General features: G+C 57.6%; 2 protein-coding genes across 3 annotated transcripts; one reads left to right on the top strand and one right to left on the bottom strand.

The window, feature by feature from the left end:
- Positions 1-2,232: 2,232 nt before the first annotated feature.
- STAT6 (signal transducer and activator of transcription 6) lies at positions 2,233-15,654 on the top strand. Its single transcript, XM_065887887.1, has 22 exons — positions 2,233-2,323; positions 4,929-5,065; positions 5,477-5,615; positions 5,905-5,988; positions 6,409-6,547; positions 6,674-6,726; positions 6,899-7,047; positions 7,636-7,767; positions 7,889-8,077; positions 8,409-8,496; positions 8,621-8,743; positions 9,341-9,433; positions 10,151-10,357; positions 11,545-11,639; positions 11,736-11,872; positions 12,212-12,358; positions 12,576-12,639; positions 12,746-12,856; positions 13,050-13,142; positions 13,957-14,022; positions 14,127-14,255; positions 14,334-15,654. Exons 2-22 carry the CDS (start codon positions 4,950-4,952, stop codon positions 14,521-14,523), a joined length of 2,544 nt encoding a protein of 847 aa, XP_065743959.1. The 5' UTR covers positions 2,233-2,323; positions 4,929-4,949; the 3' UTR covers positions 14,524-15,654.
- On the bottom strand, positions 15,594-21,482 carry NAB2 (NGFI-A binding protein 2). Of its 2 annotated transcripts, XM_065887888.1 has the most exons (7): positions 21,242-21,482; positions 18,922-19,795; positions 18,447-18,580; positions 18,059-18,110; positions 17,833-17,965; positions 17,422-17,613; positions 15,594-16,454 (listed from the first exon to the last, which is right to left on the bottom strand). In XM_065887888.1, exons 1-7 carry the CDS (start codon positions 21,322-21,324, stop codon positions 16,345-16,347), a joined length of 1,578 nt encoding a protein of 525 aa, XP_065743960.1. In that variant the 5' UTR covers positions 21,325-21,482; the 3' UTR covers positions 15,594-16,344. The 2 variants fall into 2 exon arrangements, with proteins under 2 accessions (XP_065743960.1, XP_065743961.1); XM_065887889.1 differs by lacking the exon at positions 17,422-17,613 and having other exon boundaries at positions 16,345-16,454; positions 21,242-21,324.
- Between the last annotated feature and the right edge of the window lie 1,484 nt (positions 21,483-22,966).

Below are 22,966 nucleotides of genomic sequence, written 5' to 3' on the forward strand. Positions count from 1 at the left end.
GAGTGCCTTCTCCAATTTGGCACCCTCGACACCTCACCCTGGCCTAGGCCATGTCAAGTAGGTATAGCTTTTGTCTCCATTTGAGGGGTTGACACACAGTCACAAAGCTTTTAAGTGGAGTCAGACCCGTGTCAGATATGCCTCTAAATTCCTTTGACGACATCACAGTGTCCCCATCAGGGCAATCAGTTAGAGAAGACGATAATAAATATTGTTTTACCTCCAGTACGTGCTCCTCGCCTTCCTACCCCCCAAAAAGAGCCAAAGTTCACTCCTATCCTCCTCTTGCCAAAGTTCTGAAGGACTTGGCCCTCCGGAGACCCTTAGATGGCAAAGCCTGAATTCAGCCAATGTCTGTGGATGTCTGCAGGCAGAGTGGGCGCCTGGGAGAACACACGAAGTGCACGTGTCGTGAGTGCCTTTGTGCACATGCTGCGATCCTAGCCATTTAAACCCACGGACAGGTTGCCTGCCTGCCATCTCCACCCCGGCTCTCCCTCCTTTTCAACTGTCTGCCTTCCAGACACAATAAATACATAAACATACCTCCAATAGCCTCTGCCTTTGTGGCAGTAATATTACCCTCAAATCCGGGGACCCTATGTAGGATGGAGGCCCTTCTGTCTTCCTCCTGTCTGGCTAATTCTGGGACATAAAAATAGTGCCTAACGTTTACTATGTGCCAGGTATTGTTCTAAGCCTTCACATGTATTATTGCATTTCACTCTCACAACTTTATAAGTTAAGACCATTATTTGCTCCATTTTACAGATGACAAAACTGAAGCACAAATAGTAAACTGCCCAGAGTTGTGCAGTTAGCAACGTTGGCAGGCTCTGAACCCATGCAGCCTGTCCGCAGAGGCCAAGTTCTTAACTGCTACCCTCTGCGGCCTGGCTGGGTGCGCCCCTGCACACACACTTGCGCATCCACGTGGAGGGGAGGGGGAGGAGCTGGGCTCTGGGAATCAGTTCAGACACCAGGGGGCAGCATAGGCCTGGCTTTGGCCCCTGAGCCCAGCCCTGTTTGGGAAGAAAGGAGGGAAATAGAAGCCTCCTCCCACCTTCCACCCCCACCCCCAGAGACCACCATTTCCCCATACCCCTCTCTCAGGTTTTTGGGCTTGAAGGGCTCTCTGGGTCCCTAGGCCAGCTCCAGCTCCTCCTCCAGCAAAAGCTGCAGAAACCATCCACTACATAACTAGGTGGTGACTCAGAAGCTGAGCAAGCCTTGTGTATGTGAGTGTGTGTCTCCTTGTGACTGCATGTGGCTCTGACTGCTGACACGTCTGTGAGCCTGCCTGCACGTGTGTGTAAGCATGTGTGTGTGGGGGGGTGTCCTTCTGGCTGGGGAAGTTGAGTATGTGTGTGTTTATTTCTGGGTGTGTCTCAGTGTTTACCCCAGAAACAGATAGGAACTTCACCAAAGCTGCACCGCAGATTCACACGCAAACTTGTCCCTTGGGAATCTACAGGCGGCAACTCCAACTCGTGCCGGCTCCCACCTGGGTTTGAGGAGGGGGCAGAAACGATTTTCAGTCCGAGGGACCCCTGGAGTCCTACAGAATTGTGAGCTTCAGCCTCCCCTCCCCCACTCCCTCCTATCAGCGGTCACGAGACCTCTAAGGCGTTCCCCACCAAGAAGGAAGGAGGACTTAGGATTTCCAGCTCCCTGGCCGCTTTCAGGGTCCTCCACTGGAGGGAGCGCAGAGCCCCAGAGAGATTTCTTTTTCCAGAGGCCACAGGGGAGCCCAGTCCCTTGCGAGCCCAAACTCCCGGCCCCTGCGAAAGTTTGAGTATGGGAGCGGCAGTTTGGGGCGGCACGTCTCTGGCTTGATATTGGGTGACTTTCTGGAGGAAAGTTGATTGTTTTTGAGGGGGGACAGAGTAAGTGGGGATCAGCATCCCCTCCAGCCTGGCCCCAGGGCCCCCAAGCCCCAGTCCTGGCTCCCCATCACGCCATGCTCCCCTACCCGGTCTCGGAGGCACACACGCTCACCCCACTTTCTTCCTCTTCCTCCTCCAGCCCACTTTCCCTTGTCTGTGTCGTCAGAGCTCCAGGGAGGGACCTGGGTAGTCGGAGAAGCCGGAAACAGCAGGCTGGGGCAGGCACTGCTTACACTGAAGAGGAAGGACGGGAGAGGATTTTGTGTGTGTGTGTGTGTGTGTGTGTGTGTGTGTGTGTATTTTTTTTCTTTTTGGTGCTGGAGGTGGAGGGGGGGTGCTAGCAGGGCCAGCCCTGAACCCGCTGGACAGAACTACAGACCCATGGGGCCTGGCAGTGCCCGCTGAGAGAGGGAGAAGACAGCAGAGGGGTTGGCAAGGTGAGGGGATGCCTCCAAGGAGGGGAGGGTGGGGGGCCTCTGACTATGAATATGTGGGGCGGTGGGTTACGGGGAGTGCCTCTCAGGGTCCTCCCTCGGCAGAGTGGATGGTCCCCAAGAGACTGTTTCAGCTGGGGTTGGTGGTTGGTGGTACTGAGTTTTGGCAGTTTCGAAGTGTCAGAAGAATCTGGGGTGAGTACAGGCCCAGCACTTCCCCTCCCCCCCTCCCCACCGTGGGTCACTTTTTCCATACACCCCGTCCCCCGCACCTCCAGGGACATGTAAAGGCAGGGAAAGGAGGGCAAGGAGGTGCCCCTCTGCCCTCTGGGTTGGGGGGAGGTGGCCGCCCCTCCCTAGAAGGCTGATACCAGAGGGCAGTAGGTCCTAGACAAACCCGTATCCGGGCCCCCCAAAAAGGTTCCTGTTCAAGGGTGTGGCTAAGGGGTGAGCGAGCCCCAGACGCAGACCTCATGGTGTCCCAAAGGAGAGGGAATTTCCCCCCTCAAAACTGCTCCACTTTTGGCGCGGCCAAGTCACGCAGTTAACCCTACTCTAGCTGAACTGGCTCCGCCTCCCGGTCCCCCGCCCCGCCCCCGCCGCCGCAGACACACACTGGGCAACTCAGAGGAGCTCGTTTGACTCTTGATCCTGTGGTCCCACGATCAAAGGGCTCGGGAATGTAAGGGTTGAGGTGAGGTTTAGGCCACGAAGAGGGCTGATGAAGATCCTGGACGTTGGGTTTCCCTTCCCGGTTGGGAAGGGAACACTGGCCCCGCCCCCTCAGGCCGTGGCTCCTCCCTCCCTGCCGGTGTTGGGGGCCTACAGCAGAAGGTGCCCCTGGCCTGGCCGGCCGATTGACCCAGCCTGGTTACTGGGTGTGGCTGGGAGAAAGTCTGGCCCCCTGCTGCCTGAGGATGGAGTGGGGAAGATCTGAAGCCAGGACCAGGCCAGGAAGCTGGTCACTCAACAGGGGCATGCAGAAGAAAGGGGGGCTACCTATGGCTTAGGGATCGCCTCAGTCCCCAATAGGGTAGGGAGAGAGGTCAAAGGTCTGAGCACCGTGAGACACAGGAGAGGAAGAGGGAAGAGAGAGATGGAGTCCTCCCCTGAGTTTGAAACACAAACCAAAAGGGGCCCCACCCCAAGGTGGTGTGTAGAGAAAGGTCTATTATAGGACCCTGAGCAGGATTGGGGGAGGATTCTGCCTTTGGGAGAAAAGAGCTCAAGGGGATAGGGACTGGGGGGAAAGGCAGGAACTTCCAGAAAAGGGGCCCCTCTGTTCTCCGTCCCTCTGGGAGTCCTGGGAGAGAGGAGGGGCTAAAAGTGCAGCAGGAAGACTTGGGGTTACCAGGTTGGGGGCGACCCAGGGAGTTTCCATCCCCATCCTTTCTGTCATCTCTGGGAAGAGGGATATTTTGAGAAACTGGAAACTGAGAGACCCCTGGGAAACCACTGGTTTACCCACCCCACCCTGTGGCCCACCCAGAAATGGGGAGGCAGCCCTCTCCCCTACCCTCCCATCTCCTTTCCTCTTGCCCCCTTTTCTTCCCTTCGTTGTAGCCCTAGCCTCCTTGCCCCTCTTCTAGGCTTTTCATTGAAGGCTTATTAACCCCACTTTTTTCTCTAATCTCTCACCATCTTCCTGAGTTCTCTCTACTTTTCCTTTCGCTCAGTCTCCTCTTTTTCAATTCTCCTCCCATGCCCCCCCCCTTAGGATTATGGGATTTGGATCTGGAGGACATCCTAACAGTACAACGTGGTGGTTAATCCCCTCTCGGGTTCAAATCGCTTGCTGAGTGGCCTCGGCAAGTTGGAGAACCTCCTTGAGCTCGGTTTCTCTACCTGTGAAAGGGGATAATTCTATATTTTAAAAATTGTTGCAAGATTTTAATGAGGTAATGAGCTCAGTATAATGCCTCATACATAGTAAGTGCTTAATAAATGGTAGCTATTATTACTCTGCCATGCTCTTCATCATCTAGCCAGGTAGTTTTCAGATTCTCTCACGGAACCCTGGAATTTTGAGGGTTTTCTCCAGGGACACCTTTGGGGTCAGGAGGTGGGGAGAAGGAAGTAAGAAGCAGTAGAATTCCAGGCCTACCACGCTTGCTTTCAACAGAGAAACTCCAATTTTATATAATTGGGATTCCACAGATTAAAACTAAAATTGTCCACTGCTTTAAAAAGTTTGGAAAGTTCTGCAGTTTATGCAAGCCTCATATTTTATAGATGAGAAGATTGAGGTCCACAGAGGGGAGGTTTCTTGCCTACAGAACCAGAGCCAGGCCTAGAGCTACAACCCACATCCTCTGTCTTCTCTCAGAGACCTTTCCCTACTGTCCCATCGCCCCTGTCTCCCACCCCGCCCTCTGACTGCAGCTCAGCTCTTCCCACCCCATCACCCCTGTGTCTACCGTTGAAGGAATTACCTTGTCTGAGGCATTGGCCAGGGATGTCCCTGGTTTGAGGTGGTCTGGCTGTGAGTGGTGGTGGGGATGGTCTCTGGGAGGGCTGTCTACGGGAGGTCCCTGGCTGCCCCCAAACAAAAGCCAACTTTCTTGGACACCTCTCAGAGTGCCCAAGTAGCCTTGTTCCTTTTCTCCAGGCACCCTCCAAACCCCAGATCATGTCTCTGTGGGGTCTGGTCTCCAAAATGCCCCCAGAAAAACTGCAGCGGCTCTATGTTGACTTCCCTCAACACCTGCGGCATCTCCTGGGTGACTGGCTGGAGAACCAGCCCTGGTGAGTCCTGGCTGCCCCGTGTTGGTCCCCAAGGTCCTCCCCCACCCACCTTCCCTTTCATTAGATTTTCTTCATCCCATTTCAAGACTTGGGACTCGTTATTCCATGTGCGGTGGTCCAGATTTAGCTGGGAGTCTGTACCTCATCAACCAGACTATGCATGTTGATACGTGGAGTCCCCCACCCCCTTAGGAGGCTGAGCCAAAGAGGAGGGAGGTCAGAGTTGGGGTAAGGGCACCACCCACAACAGCTGGAAAACTGGGGAACAAGGGACGGGGCTGAGGGCTACAGAGGGCTTGGATGGAGGAGAAGAGGAGGAAGGAGCCGCTGAGCTGATTGCTGTGGGGTAAAGGGACAGTAGAGCAGAGGAAGCCCTGACCCGAGGCTGCCTCATCCTTGATCTTCCTGCAGGGAATTCCTTGTCGGCTCAGACGCCTTCTGCTGCAACATGGCCAGCGCCCTACTTTCTGCCACTGTCCAGCGTCTTCAGGCCTCAGCTGGAGAACAGGGGGAGGGGAGCACCATCCTGCAACACATCAGCACCCTGGAGGTGGGGCAGGAGGGGAGGGGACAAGGCTGGGTGGGGCCTGGAATGGAGCTGGGGTGAGCATTGGATGCTGGAAGAAAATTGGTTGGATGCTGGAAGCAAATTGGTGTTCCTGTGGCTAGCTGTTAGCTAGCATGCAAATTAGATTTTAAAAGCATGCAAACGCATGCTGTGAGCCTACAGCTGTGCTGCCTTTCAGTGCATGCGTGAATGGGGGGGCTGGGGATTGGAAGGGGAGAAAGACATGGGTAAGAGCCAGGCTAACCCTGTCTACCACCCTTCATTTCTATAGAGCATATATCAGAGGGACCCCCTGAAGCTGGTGGCCACTTTCAGACACATACTTCAAGGGGAAAAAAAAGCTATTATGGAACAGGTACTGTGGTACCCCACCTCCCACCCCAACTCAACTCCCTGGGACTTTAGCCTGAGCCATGAGACACTAGAAGGAATTTGAACTTCAGGAAAAGTTCAGTGTTCTAGGCCCAGGATGACCAAAGGAGTCAAAGTGAGCCCCAAGTTAAGCTCAGAGAAGCTTGCAATGAGGGACTGAGGGTAGTGAGGCCTAGGAAGGAGAGAGCAAGTGATAAGGAGCTGATTCTGCCAGGAGAGAGGTCTTATCGTCAGGAAATTCCAAAAGGCCAGGAAGGACTGTCAAGGGAGAGAAGGGAGGCAGACAAGGGAAGTGGCCTGTTTTCTGCAGAGCATGGCAGTTGCACCCCTTTAGGGAGTGGAGGCCGAAGGGAAAGGGCTGGGCAGAATGTCTCACCTCCTGGCATCTCTCCTTCCTGTGCAGTTCCGCCACCTGCCAATGCCCTTCCACTGGAAGCAAGAGGAACTCAAGTTTAACACAGTCCTGCGGAGGCTGCAGCACCGAGTGGGGGAAACCTGCCTTCTCCGCAAAGCCCTGCAGCCTGGGGCTGAGGGAGGCCAAGGTGGGAGCCTGGGCCTAGAGCCCTAAGAGGGTCCTGAGGAGTGTGTGGGAGTGATCCCCTCTTGGATCTCAACCTTGACTGAACCTCAAATCTATCTGCACCCCTGATTTCTGCCCCTACCCTCAGTGTCTTTGCACAGCCTGATAGAAACTCCTGCCAATGGGACCGGGCCAAGTGAGGTGAGTAATGGACTGGGACATGGAGATTGAGCTCCAAGGGCAGACTCTGAGGGTCTCAAATCTGTGGAGGGATGGAGATTAGACCTCAGAGAGGTGAGAAAGAGAGCCCTACCCTCCAGAGCTGGGTGAGGAGGAAGCGTGTGGCCCTGGCTCAGGCCCTTTCTTCCCACAGGCCCTCGCCACGTTCCTGCAGGAGACTGTCGGGGAGCTAGAGGCTGCCCAGGCCCTGGTGCTGAAGAGGATCCAGATTTGGAAACGGCAGCAGCAGCTGGCAGGGAATGGCGCACCCTTTGAGGAGAGCCTGGCCCCACTACAGGAGAGGTTGGGGCAGGGCTGACAGGGAAGGGTGGGGGGCTGGGGGTGGACACCTGCTGTCCCTGCTGGAGCACCCACAGGTGTGAGAGAGAAAACCAGGCCAAAGGGTCTTGGGGTGAGTCAAGACTCAGAGAAGCCCGTTCCAGCAGAGCCATGCACACTGTTGTCCAGGTTGTGTCCTGTACACGTGCACCCGGCGGACGGGGCACAAGCAGGAGTTCTTCCAGCCCACAATTCTCTCTTCAAGCCCCGTGCCCAGAGGAATGGGAAGTCTATTTGGTCTATTGGGCGGGGCACCTTTGAAAATGCACAAAAGCATCATATGTGCTGGCAGCTGACCTGGGTACCAGAGCCCTGGGGAAGAGGCAGCTGGGTTTCCACAGAGCTTCCAGGCACTGAGAAGGAACCTTCCTCCCCAGAGCCAAGGCATGTCCCACAACTCGGTTAGCCCAGGTGCCTTGCAGCCACGCCCACTGCTCATCCCACCCCTCCACACACACTCTCCTGCTATCTTCCTGGGTTTAGGGGTGGGGGGTCTGGGCGGGGAGCAGGCAGCCTAAACCCTGTGCCCCCTAACCACTGTCCCGGCCCCAGGTGTGAGAGCCTGGTGGACATTTACTCCCAGCTGCAGCAGGAGGTGGGGGCGGCTGGTGGGGAGCTTGAGCCCAAGACCCGGGCAGCGCTGCTTAGCCGGCTGGATGAAGTCCTGCGAACCCTCATCACCAGGTATGAGACCCCAGCCTGGCCTAGAGCAGACCCCAAGGAAGGAAGAGGGTCAGAGCTGTGGGGAGGGCACCAGGAGGGACCCAGCTGCTAACCTCCCTTGTGTCCTCCTCACTCCTCCCAGCTCTTTCCTGGTGGAAAAGCAGCCCCCCCAGGTTCTGAAGACTCAGACCAAGTTCCAGGCCGGGGTTCGATTCCTACTGGGCCTGCGGTTCCTGGCGGCCCCAGCCAAGCCTCTGATGGTCAGGGCCGACATGGTAACCGAGAAGCAGGCGAGGGAGCTGAGCATGCCCCAGGGTCCCGGGGCTGGAGCGTAAGCTGGGGCTGGAGAGGGGCTGGAGGGTGGTGGAGGCCAGAGGAGCCTGGGGGACTGGCACCACGAAGAACAGGGTGATGACAGGGAGGGCGGGCCATGGGATGTGGGGACCCTGTATGATAGTCAAGGCAGTGGAAGGGGAGGGACCCATCAGTGCTGGAATGGGGTGGGAACATCGTGATTTGGCTAAGATGGGGACTTCTCCCTTAAGAACTCAAGCGGGGAGATGGAGATTAGGGGCCAGCAGTCCAGGCCATCAGCCGGTGGACTCAAGCCCCTGCCACTCCTGGCCCAGTTGGGATGAGCCACTCTCTGACTTGCCTGGCAGAGAAAGCACTGGGGAAATCATTAACAACACCGTGCCCCTGGAGAACAGCATTCCCGGGAATTGCTGCTCTGCCCTGTTCAAGAACCTGGTGAGGCCTTTGGGGAGCAGTGGGCGGGGGTCCTCAGGCCAGGACATTCTCCTTGGAGAGGGTGTTGGGAGCCCAGGAAAAGCAGTTGCTTCTCTCACCCTCCTCTCCCTCGCCCCACCCGCAGCTTCTCAAGAAAATCAAGCGGTGCGAACGGAAGGGCACAGAGTCTGTCACCGAGGAGAAGTGTGCCGTGCTCTTTTCCACCAGCTTCACGCTCAGCCCCAACAAACTCCCCATCCAGCTCCAGGTGAACCGAGGCCCCAGCCTTGCCCGAGGCGGGGCCCCAGGTGCCCCTCCCGGCCACACACTGGGGCCCTGCATCCTCACTCTTCATGACTGCCCCGTACCCTGTGTGTTTGGGATTTGTGCATGCTGGGGCCCCGGGTGAGTGGGGAGGAGCCAGAACCGGAGTGCACACCCCAGGGAATGACAGCGTAGGAGCAACTGGCACTCACGCACTTTTCATAGACCAGGGCACTGTTTTAAGCCACACACGTGCACACACACGCGTGGTTTTCACAATAACATTATGAGATATGTATTATTACTAGTCTCATTTTATAGAGGAGGACATTGAGACACAGAGACATTGAGTAATTAGCCCAGGTCACGCAGCTACTGAATGTTGGAGCTGGCATTGGAAACCCGGGGACTCTATAGCACTGACTTGTAACCACTTCTCTGCAGTAAGGCCCTAATTGAGCTTCAGAAAGCACTCGATAACATACCATGAGTTTTTAACCATGTTGTGTGAGTCCAGTAGCTCCCCTGCACCCTCAGAGCCAGCCCTCTGTGGAAGCCCCTTGCCCCAGTAAGAAGAACCCCCTTTCCTCACCCCCTTCAGGCCCTGTCTCTGCCCCTGGTGGTCATCGTCCACGGCAACCAAGACAACAATGCCAAAGCCACCATTCTGTGGGACAACGCCTTCTCTGAGATGGTGATGAAAGACCTGGAGTTGGCGGGGGCAGGGGGGGCTCTTACCTGGGAGGTGGGGTGCAGGCTGACAAGCATGTTCAAAAGAGAGTGACCTTAACTCCTTCTCATAGACCTGTTTTCGTACTCCTGACCTCTTTTCAGGCCAATTTTTTTCATACTTCATTTTTTATTTTATTAATTCATTTACTCATTTATTTTTTGGCTGCCTTGGGTCTTCGCTGCTGCGTGCAGGCTTTTCTCTAGTTGCGGCGAGCGGGGGCTACTCTCGTTGCAGTGTGTGGATTTCTCATTGCGGTGCCTTCTCTTTGTTGCAGAATATGGGCTGTAGGCGCGTGGGCTTCAGTAGTTGTGGCACTGGGCTCAGTAGTTGTGGCTTGGAGGCTCTAGAGCGCAGGCTCAGTAGTTGTGGCGCACGGGCTTAGCTGCTCTGCAGCATGTGGGATCTTCCCGGAGCAGGGCTCGAACTGGTGTCCCCTGCATTGGCAGGCGGATTCTTAACCATTACACCACCAGGGAAGTCCCCTTTTCATGCCAATCTTAACAGCTATCCTGCAGTAGCACCTTAGACTCCTTTGGAAAAGCACCATCTTTGTTGAGCAAGTTCAGGGGGACAAGGCTGGGGAGCGGCAGGCTTGGGGAAGCGGGAAAGATGAAGGCCCTCCTGAGGAGGGATGGGGATGTCAGCCTGAGGCTCCCTTTCCTTCTCTCCTCCCCCCAGGACCGCGTGCCCTTTGTGGTGGCTGAGCGGGTGCCCTGGGAGAAGATGTGTGAAACTCTTAACCTCAAGTTCATGGCTGAGGTGGGGACCAACCGGGGGTTACTCCCAGAGCACTTCCTCTTCCTGGCCCAGAAGATCTTCACCGACAACAGCCTCAGCATGGAGGCCTTCCAGCACCGTTCTGTGTCCTGGTCACAGTTCAACAAGGTCATTCCCCTGCGTTTCGGACTTCCCACCCCCAAGCTCTTCATCCCTGGGGCACTCAGGGCTTCCCCAACGTCTGCCCAGGGATCAACCGCTGGGATCTTCACAATGCCCCACCACGTTCATCAGGAAGGCCTCTGTCATGGCCCAGGCAGGAAAACCCCTCAGGTCTCTGGCATCCCCCCGTTTTGGTCTGGGGGCCCTCCGTCCTCCCTCTTTGCCAGTGATCTGCATGACTCGCCCAGATTGTGTGTAAACACAGCTTTGGTTCAAAATGACTTTGACCCATTGGGAAAATAGGTCTTATTGCAACAACAGGGACGAAATCCCACAGGGACATATGCAATAATACCAGCTACCATGTGTTGACAGCTTACTATACCCAGGCACTGAGCTTCAGCAGTTCACGTATGCTATCATCCCAACATCCCTTTGAGGTAGGTGCTATTACCCCCATTTTACAGAGGATGAACCCGCTCAGAGGGGTTAAGTGGTTTGTCCAAGGCCTCCCAGCAAGTGAGTGGCATGTCTGGGATGGAACACCGTATTTCTGACTCTTGTTCTTAGCGACTACATTTTACTGCCTCCAAAATAAGGTGGCTCAGGACTGGATCTGTTACAAGAACAGGGAAAAAAGGAGGTCTGGGTGTCTTGGTTGAGGACCAGCTGGGTAAATGCAGTCACGCACTGATCTCTTTTTTAAAAAAGGAAGAAAGAAAAGCCCACACCACCAGAGGATGTGTTAGCAAAGGGAGCAGGACACTCACACCCTGCAAGCTGCCTTCTCTGGACACCACTTCCTCCAGGCCTCATTCAGGAGGGTGTGGAGCACAGTGGTTAAGAGGGGGCCCAGCCCAGACTTCCTGGGCTGAATCCCAGCTCTGCTTCTCACCAGCTGCGTGAGAAGCAAGTTATTTGACCTTTCTAGGCTTCCATTTCTTCATCTGTAAGATGGGATACTCACAGGACCTACCTCCCTAGGCTTGTAAAGATCAGATACATTAATTTATGAAAAGAGCACGGAATAGTGCCCGGCACGTGGTAAGCCTGAGTGTTGGCCACTGTCGTGGATGGGGTCTCAGGTCCAATGTGGTTCCCTCAGTCCTATGACTCTGTCGTGTAGGTACTCACAGCCCAATGCCTGCCCTAACTAGGCTCCTGTGCTCCCACCAACTCCCCTCTCCCCACAGGAGATCCTGCTGGGTCGTGGCTTCACCTTTTGGCAGTGGTTTGATGGCGTCCTGGACCTCACCAAACGCTGTCTCCGGAGCTACTGGTCAGATCGGTGAGTCCCCGCCCCAGGTGGCCTGAGCAGCTGTACCTCCAGCTCCCACTCCACACCCTGCGACCCCACCCACATCCTCTCCCTCATCCTGGCCAGGTTGATCATTGGCTTCATCAGCAAACAATACGTCACTAGCCTTCTTCTCAACGAGCCTGATGGAACATTCCTCCTTCGGTTCAGTGACTCAGAGATTGGGGGCATCACCATTGCCCATGTCATCCGGGGCCAGGATGGTGAGGTCACCCCAGCCAGTCCTCTGCCTCTGTGCCTGTGCCCTCTGGGGTTTCTTCTGGGGAGGAAACATCCTGGCCTTCCTTGAGGCCAACCCTGGTCTTCAAGAAGTTCTTCCTTCGGTTCAACTTCTCTTCCTCCTTCTGTGGTCTAAACGTCTACCTTCTCACTGTGAGTTCTGTGGGAATGGAGACTGGTGGGTCTCCCTCCCTCAGGACCCTCACCCTAGCTCCTCTCCTCCTCACCTTGGTAGATTGAGAATGAGTCCAATAGTGGGAGGAGGTTGGGGAAGGGGAATAAAGTCTGGACAGAGGGGACTCAAGGTCTCATTCCTATTGTAGGCTCCCCACAGATAGAGAACATCCAGCCATTCTCTGCCAAAGACCTGTCCATTCGCTCACTTGGTGACCGAATCCGGGACCTCGCTCAGCTCAAAAACCTCTACCCCAAGAAACCCAAGGACGAGGCTTTCCGGAGCCACTACAAGCGTGAGCTGGGGCTGGCAGTCCTGACTCCTTCCTGTTGTCCACCTTCTCCCTGCTCCCAGCTGCCCCCTCCCTGCCTGCTGTGTGTCATCCCCGACTTCTCTCTCCATTTTCATCTCCCTGCTTCTGCTACCTGCCCATCAGCCATGCTCACCTTTTCCACCTCCCTTCCTCCCTAAACCAGAAGCACTCCATGGCTCTCCTTTCCTCCCCACAACAGCTGAGCAGATGGGTAAGGACGGCAGGGGTTATGTGCCAGCTACAATCAAGATGACTGTGGAAAGGTGAGTGTGCTGGTATGGGTGGAGGGTGGGGCCCAGTACTTACCTGGGGGAAGGGGTGGTGGCATCAGCCCCTGGTCAGTCACACATGCCTCCTCCCCTCCTCCAGGGACCAGCCACTTACCACCCCTGAGCCCCAAACGCCTACCATGATGCCCTCTTACGATCTTGGAATGGTCCCTGACTGCTCCATGAACATGCAGCTCGGCCCAGATATGGCGTAAGAAGCTTGAGAGACGGAACTGGGAGTGGTCTGTGCTAGCAGGCTGTTTCAGCATGGGCAACTGGGGGAGCTGGCACTGGGGGCTGAAGTAGGGAATTTCCTTTCCTTGAAAGGGATTCCCCATCTTGAGGCAGGGATTTGGGGTGTCCAGGAGAAGGGCTGGCATCAGGGGTCTGCTTTCTTTCCCCAGGCCCCAGGGGTACCCACCACGCTCTCACTCCATCCCCTCATATCCAGCCCTTCCCCGGGAAGAATCGGTCAATGTGCTGCCAGCCTTCCAGGAGTAAGTGGGGCCCCCTCTGGGGAACAGGGCGGGATACCCACCTGCAACGGGCCTGGGCACTTGCATTTGTTAGGGAAGTCTCTTCTGTGAGAACGGGGTGGCAAAAAGCCAACACCTGGGTCTCTTCTGTCCATTCCACTGAGGTGTTAGTGGTTAAGATCCAGGTTCGAATTCCAGCTCCACCACTTGCTGACTTTGGGCAAGTTACTTAACTCTGATGTGTCATCCGTAAAATAGGGAATAATGATAATAACAATACCTACCTCACAGGGTTATTGTGAAGGTTAATTGAGTTAATAGTATGTGTAAAGCTAAACACAGTACCTGGCTCACAGGAAGAGCTATGTAAGTATTAGTATTATCTCTCCCGCCCCTGAAATCTACTGTCACTTATCTGCTGTCTTGATTTTTATTTATTTATCTTTTGGGGCCTGAAGTGGCATAGACACTTGTTCTCCAGGTAGCACTCAGGAGCTTACTAACTCTCAGTCGAGGCATGACATCTCCCCTCCCAGGAGTTGAGGTAGGGGTGGGGACAGGGGTACTTAGAGCCAGCAAAGTTCAAAGTCCAAAGAAACATCAGAAATTAGCTAATCTAGCCCTCCTCTGTCTCCTGCCCCCAGTCGCCAATGCATACGCATTTATACAGATGAGAAGTCCAAGCTCACAGGTGGAAATGGCTTGCCCAGTGCTTGCCGTCAGGATGAGGAGCTGGAAATACTGTTTCCTCACTCAGTGGTCATGGTCTTGACTTTGCAACACCCTGCCCTTGTCCAGCTTTTCTTTCTGACTGTGCCCTCCTTCCTGATTCCAGACCTCACCTGCAGATGCCGCCCAGCCTGAGTCAGATGAGCCTGCCCTTTGACCAACCTCACCCGCAGTGAGTGACGCCCACCCCCATCCTGAGCTCATGCTTCTCATTCATCCCCAGCCTCAACCCCCCGACCCCCGCCACCACCTCACTTACTTCTCTGGGCCCGGCAGGGGCCTGCTGCCGTGCCAGCCTCAGGAGCATGCCGTGTCCAGCTCCAAGCCCTTGCTCTGCTCAGATGTGACCATGGCGGAAGACAGCTGCCTGAGGCAGCCGGTGGGAGGGTTCCCTCAAGGCACCTGGTGAGTGTCAGCCTGGGGGTGGAGGCTGAGGAGTGGGTGCCATGCCTATCTCACTGCTTCCCTCCTTCCTCCCTGCAGGGTCCGTGAAGACATGCTCCCGCCCTTGCTGCCTCCCACTGAACAGGACCTCACCAAGCTTCTCCTGGAGGGGCAAGGAGAGTCAGAGGGAGGGTCCTTGGGAGCCCAACCCCTCCTGCAGCCCTCCTGCTATGGGCAGTCTGGGATCTCAATGTCCCACCTGGACATAAGGGCTAACCCCACTTGGTGATCCCAGCTGGAGGGGGAGCCCAGAGACAGCTCTCCTGCCCCCATGGACCTGCTCTGAACACCTGCCTGTGCTCCTGCCAAGCAGCAGCTGGGGAGGGTGTCCTCCTATCCCCACCTACTCCCTGGTCAGGAGGAAAAGACTTTGCCAGGAGAATGTACAGTGGATGGGACATATCTACTCCTTCCTTCCCACCACACACCCCTGCCCTCCACTTTCCAAATACTGGAAGGGAAATTCAGGTTCCAAGTGAGACACGCCCCAAAACGCCTGCACATGCAAAACACACACACACACCCTCTCCTTAGAAGATGTGGCTGAGCAGGAAGGGGGCTGGGCCAGAGCACAGGTGAGGGCACGGAGGGCTTCTCTGCTTGCCCTGAGCCGGGGCTCCGGACACACATGTGGAAACACACAGACACGTGCACACATCTGCTTCAGAGGCTAGGGATGGAAGTATGGGCTTGGGTCCCAACAGTTCAGGAGACCCTGGGAGAGAGGGGGGTCTGTACACATTTGGTTGCTGATGTGGGTTTTGCCCAGATTAAAAAACAAATCCCTGTCAGCTCCAAATTCCTGTCAGTCAGATGCAGGCTTCTGGATATGTGTATGAGATTGTGCAGAAGTATAAGGGCTGAGTTTGCGTATAGCTGTGTGAAAGTGTGTGGACCTGAGATGTGTTAATATATAGATGTCACATGTTAGTTTTATGGCCACATAGAACACGCACCTCTCTGATTTTGCCTGTGTGACAACACGTTTGGAAGTGTGAGACACTGCTCAAAAGACACCAGCGAGTATACTAGCCTCTCTGATGTATGCTAACCCAGATGTACTAAGCTTTGAGTATGACTCTGCCCAAGTTGAGTCTATGTGGCTGTAGCTTCGGTGGCTCAACACCTCCAATCCTGCCCAGAGGCAGAGGCTGAGCCTGGGGTCCAGACTCAGGTGTGTGGTCCTCATGGTGTATTGGGGGCCCTACCCGCTTCTTCTTTTCTATTTTCCCACCCACCGCCAGCTTCCCTCCACTCCCCAACCCCATGCCACCCTTTCTCCATCTTGGGGGTCATAGATCCTAAGCCATAAAATAAATTTTATTCCAAAATAACAAAATAAATAATCTACTGTACACGATCTGAAAAGAAAGACGCTCTAACTGCTCAGACAGGTGCTGCGGCCCAGATCCCAGCTGAGGGAGACCCTGAGTCCACCCAGGCCTCCCGAGGGGGCCGGTGAAGGGGACCCCACACCCCCCTAGAGAGGGCAAGAGGGAGAGAACCGCTGAGGACTTGGGGGGAAGATGGGGATGGGTGGGCGAACTGCAGCACTTGTTAAATTAAAGAAACAAACTAGAAGCACAAAAATGGAGGAGCAGAGGGGAGGAGCAGGTCCAGTGTTCCCAGGCCCCCAGATCTGGGGGGAAACCGTTTCCATTTTTAGCTGCTGGACCCTCCCAAGGAAGTCCCCCTTTCCCCCATGTCCAAACTGAGTCCAACTGCTCACGTCACTGACTCTAACTAGAGAGGATGGGAGTGTGCTGTGTAAGGGAGGGGAGAATCCCAAATGCCCTGGAGGCAGAGTTCTTGCCTCCTCGCTCTGGGCAAGGATGAGGGGGCACCATGCACCCTCCTTGTGTCCTCTCGCCAGGCCCCTGCTTGTTATTGCTTGAAGCCCCATAGTTCTATGCCCATGGGGCAGGTGGGGAGGCAGGAGAAGGGCAGCGGAAGGATCCAGGGTTGTGACTAGATGCCAGGGATGGAGAGTGGAGGGGTCTGTGTGAGCCAGAAGCCTGGCGCCCTGGGTCTGAGGACGCCAGTCCCCCCCTCACTGCCGGCTGGCCTCAGCCTCCACTTTCACGCTGCTCCTTCGACCTTCCACCAGAGCAGGATGGGGTCCTGGGGCAGGGCATCGGTCCAGCAGCCCCTCCTCGAACTCTGCAGGGAGAAGGGGTAGGTTAGGAGGATGCTGGATGGACGCTGCAGACAGAGGGGGGCTGAGAACAGAGGCAGGGGTAGAGAAGGCTGCGAAGATGAGCTTGATTTTCTGACTCCTGCCCACCTCTGGTCTAGGGGGCGGTTCCATACCCAAGTGTGTGCGCCCCCCTCCCCTTGCTGGCTGTGTGTAGCTCTCTGTCTCTGGATGTGTCTCTCTCTTTCTGTCTCTCCCGCCTCCGTTCTGCTGGAATTTCTGGTTCTGTCAGGAGCTGTGGGGGCGGCTTGGCTCTGACCTCTCCCCCTCCCCCCTTCCCAGGCTCTGCTGCCCCCGCTTATCCCTGGCCTCCTCCCAGGGCACCCCCCCCAACCCTACCATGCCCCCCAGGGTTCTTAGAAGCCAAAACAGGGGGGACACAGGAAGCCAGCCTCCCAGCTCCTCCCCCAAGAAGAGCCCCCGTCAGTCCCCGCCCCCAGTTCACACCCACACACAGTTTAAAAATACCAAGCTAGGGTTGGTGGCTTTGTCTGCTGCGTCACTCTGAGCCCAGCCGATGCCCGGCCCTCTGCCGGCCTCCTTGCCTACTCCCGCTTCCCCCATCCACACACAAAGCATCCCCCTCTGGGCTCCTCCAATTCCAAGCTGGCAACCCTACCCCAACTCCTGGCCTGCTCCACCCTCCTGCGTCGGTAGAAGTTCCATCCAAACTTCCCTTCTTGGTGGCTCTCCTCTTCCTGTTCCCCTTCGTTCCCCATTCTCTGTCTCCCTGCTCCCCAAGCTCGCCATTCACAGACGTCGGCTTCGGGTTAGACCCTCCCCACTAGGAACAGCCCTGCAGGGTTCCCCCCTCCTCAACCCAAGGCCTGGTTAGCTGGAGCCCCACCATGCTACTGCCCCGAGGACACCAGGACTGCTGTGCGGGGCCTGGGTGGCAGGGGTGCTTGGGGATGGCACTGCTGGCTGCCTCACCTGCGAGAGGTGGCTTTGCGGGCACACAGGGGCTGAGGCGGCCCACGCGGTCGTGGGAGACGAGGCGGGCTAGCCGCAGCCCCTCATCCATCAGCGTCTGCTGCAGGATGTGGCGGCTCCACAGCCCATGGGCTGGCAACGCCAGAGGCAGGTCAGCAGGGGGCGGCGTCAGCCTTGGGCACGACCCCACAGCTGTGGGCAGGGGCACGGGTCAGGTAGGGGGCCGCAGCCAACGGAACCCTCACCCTCAACCACACAGCCAGCCCCACGGGCCCAGGCCCGTTCGCTCCCGCCCAGCCAGGCCTCCCAGCCCTGTGCCAGGCAGTGGCCTCCTGGCGCCCTCCTCCCACACCTTCCCCCCGCCCCCGCCCCCCCCCCCCCTCAGTGAGAAGCGCTCTGACGCACACTCACCCTGCAAGTGTCCATCCAGGCTCTCCCCGGACAGGCTGGCGCTGTCTTCCTCCAGGCTGGGGCGGTATGGGTGTGCATAGGACTCAGGGCCTGGGGGAGGCTGCTGGATTTCAGAGTGACTTTGTTCTCCAACCTGTGGATGCCCCAAATGGGGAAATGAGGACTGGCAAGAGAGGGGGCTGGGGAAGACTGCCCTAACCTCCTATATGTACCCTAGCAAACCTACCTCTTGTTTCAGTTTCTTCAGTGGGGGGCCTCCCAGTTCTTCAGGGTGGAGCCTGCAAAGATGGAGAGAAACAAGGAGGGTGAGGCTGGGGAGGGACACATGGTGGACAGGACACAGAATCTGATGGGGAACATGCATTATTCCCAGGATCTGGAAAGATGAAGGGTAAGCAGCAGTCCCCAGCTCAAGCACTACTGTTGTGGGGGGCAGAAGGGACCTGAGAGGGATGGGAGGTGGGACCAGACCTAGGCAAGTGGACTTGGCCAAAAGCAGGGACACGCAGGCGGGTGGGAAGCAGGCTTACAGGCACCTGAACTGGAGGTCAGGACGTGACCCATCTCCTTGGCGGGATTCTGATCTAGGGAGAACCTGGCGAAGGGGGTCTCACCTGGAGCCCTTCAAGGAGGACAGGTAGGTGCTCTCTCGGGCCACTTGGCGGGACAGGGAGAAGAGTTCCACCCTCCGCAGTAAAAGAGTGTTGTCCCTCATGCAAAACTGGGCAGCAGCCTCGTTGATGGTCAGCTGTGGAGAGGACCGCCAGAGCAGTCAGAATCCTAACTGGCCCACCACCTTGCCCAGACCTCCTCACTCCCCTTCACCACCAGACAAATGAGGCTCATCCATCAGATGTTTGCTTGGGTTTTGACATCATGCAGGAAGGAGCTTTCTGAGGAAGGAAAACAGAGGTCAGCACCCACAGCTTCCTAGGAATGCCTGGGGCCTCCTCCACTCCTGGGGCGTCCTGAGCGGCGTGGGGCTGGACAGCTGGGCTCCTACCTGTGTCTCTGCTTCCCCCTTAGTTGAGGGAAGCACTGCAACAACTGAAGTTGGTAGGGGAGGGGATCAGGGCCTGGGGTCCTCACCTCATGCAGGCTCAGCTGCTTGCCCTCCCGCCGCTTGGAGTCAAAGCGGCCATAGATGATGCTGTATTTGCGTATCTCCTCTTCCTTCTGGCTGTCATTATCGTCCATCTCAAAGATGTGGCCCACGCTCCGTGCCAGCTTCTTGTTCAGCTTCAGCAGGGAAGTTACCTCCCCAGCATCCCCCCTTGGGAAGCTTCGGAAGATCCTCTCCACGCTCTCCACCACCATGCGTACCATCTCTGGCTCCAGTCGATCCGGACCACCACCAGCCCCAGCTGCTGCCAGCCCCCCAGCCCCAGTCCCCTCAGGGACTCCTCCCCCTGCAGGTGGGGAGAACGGGGGTGAGCCAGCCTCCTCTTCTCCTCCTGCCCCAACATCAGACTCTGGAGTGCTCCGGCCTGGCCAGATCCGGGGGTCCCCTGCCCCAGGTCCCCCAGACAATGGCGACAGCTTCTCTCCGAGTTCAAGGGGGCTCTTAGGGCTAAAACTGCGGGCACTGCCCGCCTTTTCCCCTGGGCTGCCATGCCCATTGCTCATGCTCCCTTTCCGGGTCCCTGCAGTTTCAGAGATCTTGAAGAGTGGAATGCTGGAAACGGGCACGGCAGGCACTGGCTGGCTGAAGAGCCCTGGATTGGTGGCCCACTCTCTCAGTGCCTTCTGTAGGCGTCGGACATGGAGGGGCTTGGTGGCCATGCCCACGAGTGCCATGATCTCCAGGAACTCCTCCTCACCCGCCTCACACAGTTGCTGCACGTCGTCCCCTCCCTGCTGGATGAAGGTCTCATAGTAGGAAAGGAGATTGGCGCGCTGCAGGACCCGGTACAGCTGCAGCTCCCCCAGTGTCCGAGGCAGGGCCATGGCTCGGGCACTGGGCCTGAGAAGGAGGTGCACAAAGGTGGGGGGCAGTCAGTGCAAGTTCCCTTGCTGGGTACCAACCCACACTCACAACTGTTTTCTCTTTCCTGCCTGTTTCTCTTCCCCTCTTTTGAATGCTCTCTCTATCCAGACCTGAACACAGACTAGGAGAATCAGGCACTGCTCAGAGGCATAGCCATGCCAGTGCTATCCCAGACTGGTCGCAAGTACCAAAAGCCAGATCAGTTTTTGCCGAAGTCAAAGGCTCCAAGCCCCCATCCTCAGCTTTTACTTTTCTGACCTGGGGCAAGGAGATCTTGAGCACTGAGGCCAGCCAGCACACCCCTGGGATGGCTGGACCAACCTCTCTTCCAGAACACAGTCCTCACCTTCCACCCTAAACACCCAGCAGTCTCAACATTACACAAGTTAACTTCGCACACTGAGGTGAATGCAGGACCCCCATCCTCCCTGCAGTGGACACCTAGAACCACTATGGGCCAGCTGTATTCCCTGGTGGCATCCTGCTCATGTAGCTGAGAGACAGGGGTGTGGCCCCTACCCTTGCCCTTTTCCACTCAGCGAGCTAGGCAGAACATCCTCTGCTCCCCTTTTCCCACCCCTGCTCAGCTTTTCCCACGGATTAGGCATTCTTTGCCCATTCTTGCGCTCTCTCCCCTGCCTTCCAGACTGCCCAGTGCACCTCAGTTGGCCCCTCTCCCAGCAGTGACCTTCCCACCTGCTCCATAGGTAAGCCCACCCCTTCAGCTCGGGCACGGGAGAGAGGAGGAGTGCCTCAATTGTTCTGCTTCGGGGCCCGGTCCGCCCCCACACACTCCCACAGTGCTACCGTCTGTGGGCGAACACCGCCGGGGGGCTCCCGCCTATCCTTCTCTCCCTCATTTTCCATCCTCGTCTTCAAGGGTTGTGTGGGTGCGACTCAAGACCCCTTGAGGGAGGGGCCGCACAACGAAACCCCCTCGCAAGCCACAGAAATGGAAAGAGACGCCTAAGGCATGCCGCGCTTCTGCAGAGCTCCTTTGATGCTCTGTTGGTTCAAAGGCGCCGGCTTCTCCCGGACCCCGGAGCCGCGCGCTCCGTGCCGACGACGGACTGAGCCAGCTGAGTGGCCCTCCCCCGGCACTGTTGCCAGCTAAAGCTCCAGGGCTTCCCCTAGCGCTTGGGAGCCTCCACATTCTTTGCAGGGGGCTCACATGCCAGGTCATGCGCACAAAATAAACGGGCGATGGAGAATTAGGTACTGCTCTTTCACATCCAGCTTCATCAGCTTCCTGCCTGCTCCCAGGGCCCCTAATTCGAAGACGCACCCCCTTTCCGTCAGTCTCCACCCCCCACCCCCGTCCCGCTTCCCCTCGTCCTCTGCTCGACCTCCGCCCTCCGGACCCCTTTCCCGAGTCCAGCTCCACCCATCTCCACTCCCCGGCGCTTCCCTTTGCCCACTAACTTGAGTCTGGGCTGCGGGGTCCGGCGGGCGCTGTCCCCTCCGCCCGGCGGCTGCTCGGCTGTGGGGGAGGGAGCTCTGTGCATGGACGGCTGCAGACCACCGGGGATGCCCCTCTCGGTGCCCAGAGCTCAGCGCCTGCCGCGCGCTGCTCTCTTCCGGGCGCGCGAGGCCGTGTCCGCCGCTGTCCGGGCTCCGTCCCTCCCTCCACGTCTCCTCTCTTCGAGCCTCCGCGCCTCTGTCTGTGCCTCTGCCCCCCCCCACCTCCCCGGCTGCGCTTGCCGCCTCTCCGCGCCTCCGCCCCCGCAGGACGCACGGGGAGCGAGGCCCGGCGCAGCTCTGGCTGCCTGGCGGGCGGAGGGCGTGGGCCGAGCCGGGGGCGGAGGCCGGGGGCGGGGGGCGGGCGCCCGGGCCTCTCCGCGGGCCTCAGGACGCCGCGGCGGAGAGACTGAGAGGCGGAGACTGGGGGGGAGGGGGTGTGGAGCAGGAGGCGGGGGCGGGGACTCGGAGCCTGGGCGCCGAGTTGGGGACTGAGGTGACCGACGCTGGGCTGTGGAAAGCGGGCTTGGGGATCCGGCGGGCGGGGCGAGGTCGCTCCGTGCCGCCCACGCCGGATGCACAGCCGGCCTTCTCCGCGCCCACGTACCCACGTGAGAGCCCAGCCGGCGACATTCTTACTCCCACCCCCCTTCCCCTCCGAGCGGAGAGCGGAATTTCACAACCACGCACAGGTACACAAAGACCCAGAAGCGCACGGACGGGCACAGGCGTCTAAACTATTCGGACGCCTGCCTGCAGACACTCAGGCTTCGCGGTGCTGTACTTGTGAATGTTAGGAGCCCCTAACATTCGGAGCCCGTAAAAGTTGTTGGAGACTCGGGGTGCACGGCTCCTTTCGCGCGTGCATGTGATTCCCATAGGGTGTGCACTTCAGGCAGGTCTGTGAGCGTGGGGCTCTGCAGGAATCTTTTACATATCCTCGCGCTGTTCCCCAGCCCCAAAAGGAGTTATTTGAAGAGGCCGTTCTCGGAAACCCAGGCGTCCTCCCATTCCTGCCCTAAGTTCCCGTCGAAGTTTGGCGAAAAGGAATGGGCGGGGCTTACTAGAAGCTACCACTTAGACGCGCGGCGATTAGTCGCGTCGGGTTTTGTTAACGCTTAGGTCAGGCTGGGGTGGGAGGGGTACCCCGCCTTCCTCTACTCGTCGCACCCTATTTGCTGAGGCCCCAGGGACCTGCTCCAGGGAATTGTGTGGCAAGCATGGGAGAAAGAAGATACCCTTTCTAGGGATGTCTATTAGGGCACTTTGCCCGCAAGAGTCTAGTGGAAGATGGGCAAGGGCCGGCTGCATCCAACGTGGCTCCCTACAGAGGAGTAGGAGGGAGGAGCTCCTTCGAGGAGCCTAGCCCCTCCCCGCAACCCACCCCCCTCCCCGCTTTGTTTCTCCCAGCCCCATCTGGTTCCCATTACACTCCCGCCCACGCCTGGGAGGGCGGACGGGCGGGGGCTCTGAGCGCCCGGCCCTGTGGCTCTAGGCCCCGAGGAACTGAAGGTTGGGGGAGAGGCGGCGGGAAGCGAGCGGACTGGCCAGAAGCAAGGTTCCCCCTAGTCCGAAACCTCACCCCCGCCCGCCATTCCGCACTTCTGAGTGGGTGGCGTGGGCCAGGGCTGGTTATACATTCCGGCCTGGTGAGGGGACCGTTAGGCCTCCGGTGGGAACCGGAGAGGA

This window comes from Phocoena phocoena, chromosome 11 (assembly GCF_963924675.1).
Source record: "Phocoena phocoena chromosome 11, mPhoPho1.1, whole genome shotgun sequence".
NCBI lineage: Eukaryota > Metazoa > Chordata > Mammalia > Artiodactyla > Phocoenidae > Phocoena > Phocoena phocoena.